This window comes from Bombus vosnesenskii, unplaced genomic scaffold (assembly GCF_011952255.1).
Source record: "Bombus vosnesenskii isolate JDL3184/JDL3185 unplaced genomic scaffold, Bvos_JDL3184-5_v1.1 scf7180000013264, whole genome shotgun sequence".
NCBI classification, from domain to species: Eukaryota; Metazoa; Arthropoda; class Insecta; order Hymenoptera; family Apidae; genus Bombus; species Bombus vosnesenskii.
In genome coordinates this window covers 1,906,353-1,912,352 of record NW_022882924.1, presented here as the reverse complement: position 1 = coordinate 1,912,352, position 6,000 = coordinate 1,906,353, and the positions used below count along the sequence as shown (strand labels likewise).

Below are 6,000 nucleotides of genomic sequence, written 5' to 3'. Positions count from 1 at the left end.
CGTACTGTCTTGCCAACTGGTCTTTTTAATACTCGGTAGACGATAATTCCAGCTCGCAAGAACAACGAGACGACAGTCGAAGGAATTTATGCAGCGACCAACGATTTATCCAATATCGTAGAATACGATTATGAGAACGGTAAGCAGGCAGTTCCATTTTCTATAACGAGCCGCGCTTATCAATGGTGACGCGATTTCTACGAATCATTCACAAAGAGGCCACGATCTTCGCAAGTTTATGCGAATGTATCTTTAAAGCTTCGTCCGCGGTTTTGTATCCTCACGTATCGCCCTTTCACTACGATCCTGAATATTGAAATCACCGAACAATGAGCGAGACATACACTTTAGGCAAACTTTTTATCGCGAGGACTTCTCTCGGCTTCGTGTTCGGTTTCCTTTCGTACCTTTGGTTCTTCGGAACGGCTTGTTTATAGAAACCTGTGGATACCGCAAAATAGAAAATAGTTCCCTAGAGGCAACGGTATACTTTTTTCCTACAGACGTGATTGGAGTCGAGTTCTCCGGCTTGTTTCCATCGTTCCTCGATCGCGTAAAAAAATGTCTTCTATCTGGAAACTTCTTTCGAGGAAAGAAATCTCTCGTAATTTTTTAACGGCGAGTTCGTCTCTGTCCTTTGTTCGAATTTGAATGGCTCTCGAGCTTAATTTCAAACGATCCTCCTCGTTTCATCCTCTGCCTCGAACAGCTAATTAAGAAGTTTACGAAGATTTAATTATCTTCAGTTATATATAATGCGGAGTACATTCAGAGCGCGCGCTTTTGTTTTTTTGAAATAATTGCGGAAACATTTACCCTTATACGTCAGCCGTTTCTTGTTTCCCTATTCGCATTCTCTCCGGGTACTAAACAACACGCATTAGACAACATAAAGTACGATATACGGTAAGTGGTATACCATAGCTCGTCATAAACCAAACAATTATCTTCTACGTAGTTGGATGTTATTCAAAATAAACGGTTGAGTGTATGTAGGTATTACAGGGTAACTGCAGGATGGAGATATCGTCGTTGAAATTTATTTCTCCGCGGGTCTAATCCTACTAACGAGTATCGATTTTTAAATCGAGCAGTATTTCTAAAAAAAAAAAGGGCGTCAGCTTCTTCGGAATAGTACGCGGCCACGAGTTACGACGAACCACGTTGCAACAAACGCTTTCAAGCCCATCCCTCTGGCGCCAGTTCGAACATCCCCCTGTTATTTCCACGACAACGTTAGGTCACGGTATCGCTAATATAATTACACATTCGTGCTATTCCCACTGACAACGCAATTGCGACGATGCTTTCACGGTTGATACGAAAGATGCTTCGCAAGGAAAGAAAAAAAGACGACGCGTCGGCGTAACGTCGTGCACGTTCGCGGGGCATATCTCGAGCGGGTCTGACGTTTTCCGTTCGAAGGGTTTCCTCGATGCATGAGGGATGGTAATCGTTGTCGTTGGTGGGAAAGAAGGGAAGAAACTAGACGGACGCGTGAAACAGCATCGTCGTCCGTAACGAGGTGTATTTTCTTGGCCGCATGTGCTTCCGTGTAGATCCGGAGTTGGTGGTGACGCGCGTGCCTGAATTCGACTGGATTCGACTGCGCGCGTAAAGGCGCGAGCGCGCAGCCGACCAGCGGCTGGGGTGGCAATGCTTTCGATAGTGGGGGACATCCTTGTGGCTTGGGTGGGGACGGCGGCTCAGGGGAAAACTGCGAGTGCTGGAGCACGCGGGTTGCCGAGAGACAGGGGTCGGCTCGATGGGTAGGGGGTAGGGGTAGCTCTGAATCCCTCGAAACTCCAACGATGCTCTCTCTCTCGACGACTCAGTTCCGAAAGCAGAGCCAGAGCCGAGAGTACACTCGAGGCGTGTTCGTACCGCGTACCGCGTCGAGCTTTTCCATCTGCTCCAGTCGTCGTCGTCGTCGTCGTTTCGTTTCGTTTCCTCTCGTGCACACGCGAACTCCATATATCTGATTTAATTCTCGATCGCGCGGCGGTCCGAGGATCGAGGAAACGTCGCGCGAACGACGGTGTTCCTCTACTTTCTAATTTCGCGAGTCGCTGTCCTCGAGGGGTGCTCGCACAAGGGATTTGAAAACGAAGTCTCGTCCCGGTACGTCACGACGCTTGGAACGTTCGACTTTGTTTAAATTTTTTTAGCATTCAGGAGGGAAGCGTTTAGAGACGCTCGGTTTGAGTAGCAGCCTCGCGAACAGCGAAAAAGGATCGAGTGCAGCGATGTTTCTGAAAGGATTTAGAAGGGCGAAAAGGGTCACGAATGTGTCTGGAAAGCGGATGGCTGTAAAAGAGTGAACGTGCAGCTGAAACCGCTGGCTTGGTGGTCTTTTTCGAGCAACAAAGCACTGGCCCTCTTTCTGTCTCTCTCTCTCTCTCTTTCTCTGTTCCCTCTCTGTCTCGCTCTGCCTCTCGCTGTCTCTTTCTCTTTTTTTCTCTCCATCGTTTTCAGGAATTCCGCTCTTGCCGGTGACAACGAAAGAGCTCGTCGATCGACTTTGCCGGGCACGTGTGTGCGTGGGCGTGATGATATTTGAACTCTCGAAGCCGTCAAAAGCCGGGCCCTTTAGCGGCCTGCGCTTTTGTTCCGAGTACACGTACTCGCGACAGGCATCTGGCATTTAATGGAGATGATCGTCGTTTTCCTTTGTCACCGAGTGGACGGGTTTATTTAATATCTAACGCCGTCGAAAGGCCACGTGTCTTCACTACCTTGCTCCATTTTATATTTATCGCGTTTTCGTCGTTCACTCCGTTTGCTTTCTCACCTCGAAACGCTCCGCGCGAGACATCATTTTTCGAAATACCCATACACGACACGTGCTTCCGATGCACCTATATGCTCCTATATACAATTTCCTTTGTTCCTCGATCGACGTTGATGGCCCGCCAGGAATAATCGAAAGAAAAGTTCTTAGCGCGATGCGAACGCGTTAACGACTCGTGGGTATCGACGAACGACTATCTTTACGAGTGAGTTTCCTTTTTCTCTCGTCTTTTTCTCTAAGCGAAAGTTAATGGACTGTTTCTTCGACGGAAATCGAACAATTCGAGTGGTAGACGCGGTACACGAGGGTGTAAACCATCGGTACAAAGCGAACGCACGATGCATATGCACAAGGGATTTTGTGTTGCCAGCTTGCGGACCGATGATTAGAGCTGGGAATAAACCGATAGCAAGATATATGGCTTCCGCAAATGTGTTTCGCGAACTACTTTCCTTAGTTCGTTCTGTGTACATTGTTCCCATTCGACGACACAAATCTTGTAACATTCCGCGCCAATGTCTTTTATTCGTTCCTCTTTTCCTCTCTGGTTTTTCATCTCGGTCTTTGAACCAGCGCGGCCATGATAAATTAAACCATGTCGATTTATTAATTCGAGAACGCACAACATGTTGTATAATTGGCGTATAAATAGACAGGTAACGCGGTGACAGTTCGTATTTCACCACTGTCAGCTGGCTCTTTAATTTCGTCGAGCTGAATCGACGCGTTCGAGAATGCGCGTTACCGGGAAATTTTTAATTAACAACCGACCCTTCGAATTTGCGCGACATATGCTCCAACATCGAATCGGCTAAAATACGAACGATTCACGGTTACGATCAATTTTAAAAGGTCATACGTTTTCACGAAGCACGCGGCTGATTTATGCCGTGTCCTAAATACGTGATTCGTTTGAATCGTTCGCGACGAACCGGTTGACTTCGTTTCACCAAGGCGACGATATCGTTTCTCTTCTTCGATCGCGCGTAAATCATCGTTCTCGAGAGAGTAAACGTTAAGTGACTCGCACGGCCCATTAAGTTCCTCCGTGGTTCGATATTATTTTCTGCTACGTACGTCGACAACATTGTCGTCTATCTATTTCCACGGGTAAAAAGTAGCTGAAATCGTGCTCGATATTCGACTATTAACGACCAACGATAAGTTTAAAATTCACGCGTTCGTTCGATGTAACTCTACCTCCGCGGAGATGTTCGGCGCTTTCGAAAAGTTCGTTCAAACGACAGGATCGAATCGCCAGACAGTTCGCGTTAGCTGTCACGAATAAATTCGGCATCGGATGATCGAGCCGCTCTATCGTATCCAGAATCGTGCACCGGTTCTTCGATTTAAGTTACATCACCTACAACGGCGCTTTAGTGCCAAAGTTTAACAAGTCCGTTCCGTCGACGTTCCGCCTGAGGAGATTCAACCCGGGCTCCTAAACTCCGATAATTGGCTGGGCACTATGCATTCGGTGAAATTGCATCGGCTGCTTTGATGGTCGTAAAGAATTCTCGTACAAAGAAACCCGAGCGATTCTTTTTATCCGTTCGAATTGAATCCATACTCGGTACTTAATTGCAAACAGACGACGAGGAAGTACAGAGATAGGGGCTGGCTCTTTGGAGTTCGGGCAGGAATTCTTCGGAGAATTCTTCGGAGAATTCTTCGGAGAGGGCAGACGGAAAAAGGAAGAAGAAGAAGAAGAGAGAGAGAGAGAGAGAGAGAATCGCGATTACTTAAGCGGAGTCACCGTGAATCGGTGTAAAATTATCTCATCTAGTTGGGTGTATCGAATATTGCAGAGATCGCGGAACGACGATGGTGTCCGTGGAGAGTGGAGATCGGCTGCGTTTGGTCTTGAATTCGACGACGGGACACCGATGAAGCAGGAGGATCGTGCGACGAAGTGACGAATCGGTTAAACGTCCGAGTCGGTTTCGGTGTAAACAGGAGGCACGAGAGCTTCGCGAGTTACGATGCGCGTGAAAAGTTGACGACGCCATGTGACGCGAGTAAAACCTCTGGGATTCTGGTGCGACAGCATAGTTGCACTGATGCTGGATTGTACGACGTGGTCGTCGCTCGAGTGGTTCCTTTGCCACTGGATGACAGCCGGATGTTTGCCAAGTGACAGTGCTATCCTCGAGAGTTAAACTGGAAAAGGACCAGTCGTTTGTGATCGAGTCACGGTGCTTCGGTGAGGATTACTGCGAACGATAGAAAATCAGTAGTGATGCCGTGATGGGCTACAGCTCGGGATCGTTCTTTCTGGCTACGCTCCTTGTGGGTGGATTACTCTACGTCGTCTTGTTTTGCGAAACGTCCCACGCAACCAGTGAGTAATTTAATGTAATTTAAATGATAATGTGGTATACGATTAATTTCGTCTAGACGCGAAATCGTATTCGTATTTCGTATTCGTTTAACGAGCAGTTAAGGCAGTATGAGATTCGACGAGCGGCTTTATCGAGATTCGACAAACGCCATTCGACGTGCGTCGTGGGAACGGTTTTACGAGTTCTAAATTGATGTAGGTCAATATTTTCGTAACGCGAAAATACGTTCGCGGTGGATGAAATGATCGAAGGAAAAGACGAACTTGATAACAGGCTCTCGCACGGCAAAAGGCGAGGACTATCGGTTGACCATGGAGCCGACTTTATCTCGCCGCGTATTTTCAATGATAATACCGTTTATTGTTATAAAAACCATGCGTAACGCTTTCTTCGCTTTCAGACTAAACATCGTACCGACACGCTCCAAGCATTCGAGAAACTTTATTTTCTATGTAAGCTTCCTCTTGCCGAACTTGGAATCTCTTTTCAATCGGAACATCGATTGTTTCGCATAATATCTCGACTTCGCGGCCAAGCGTAAACACGCGACGATCGTCCACGTTTAACGACACACAAAAATGAAACTTCCAATTTCCTTTTATTTTTTCTTTTTATTCGATATTCCAGCAAAACACGTTTAATCGCGTCTAGAATATCAGTGGAACTTTTTCCCTCGTTGATCCCGATCGTTCCGAAACGACTTTTAAAGCGACAATAAAAACGCGCGCGCTCTGTTTATGATACTACTTGATCGTAGAAAATATAGGCTTCTAGGAAAATAGTAAAAGATATCGCGGCAAGGTGGAAGGATAAGGGTGGAAACGAACGCGGAAGAATAAGATGGTGGGAGAAGGCGAGGACGCAACG

At 46.9% G+C, this 6,000-nt stretch overlaps 1 protein-coding gene across 1 annotated transcript in view; it reads left to right on the top strand.

The window, feature by feature from the left end:
* The first annotated feature begins 1,380 nt into the window (after window positions 1-1,380).
* The window catches only part of LOC117240437 (B-cell receptor CD22), a 312,271-nt gene continuing 307,651 nt past the window's right edge, over window positions 1,381-6,000 (top strand). The window contains exons 1-2 of the mRNA XM_033506479.1: window positions 1,381-2,121; window positions 4,600-5,132. Coding sequence (XP_033362370.1) covers window positions 5,039-5,132 — 94 coding nt within the window. The 5' untranslated portion in view covers window positions 1,381-2,121; window positions 4,600-5,038. The remainder of the gene's footprint in view (window positions 2,122-4,599; window positions 5,133-6,000) is intronic.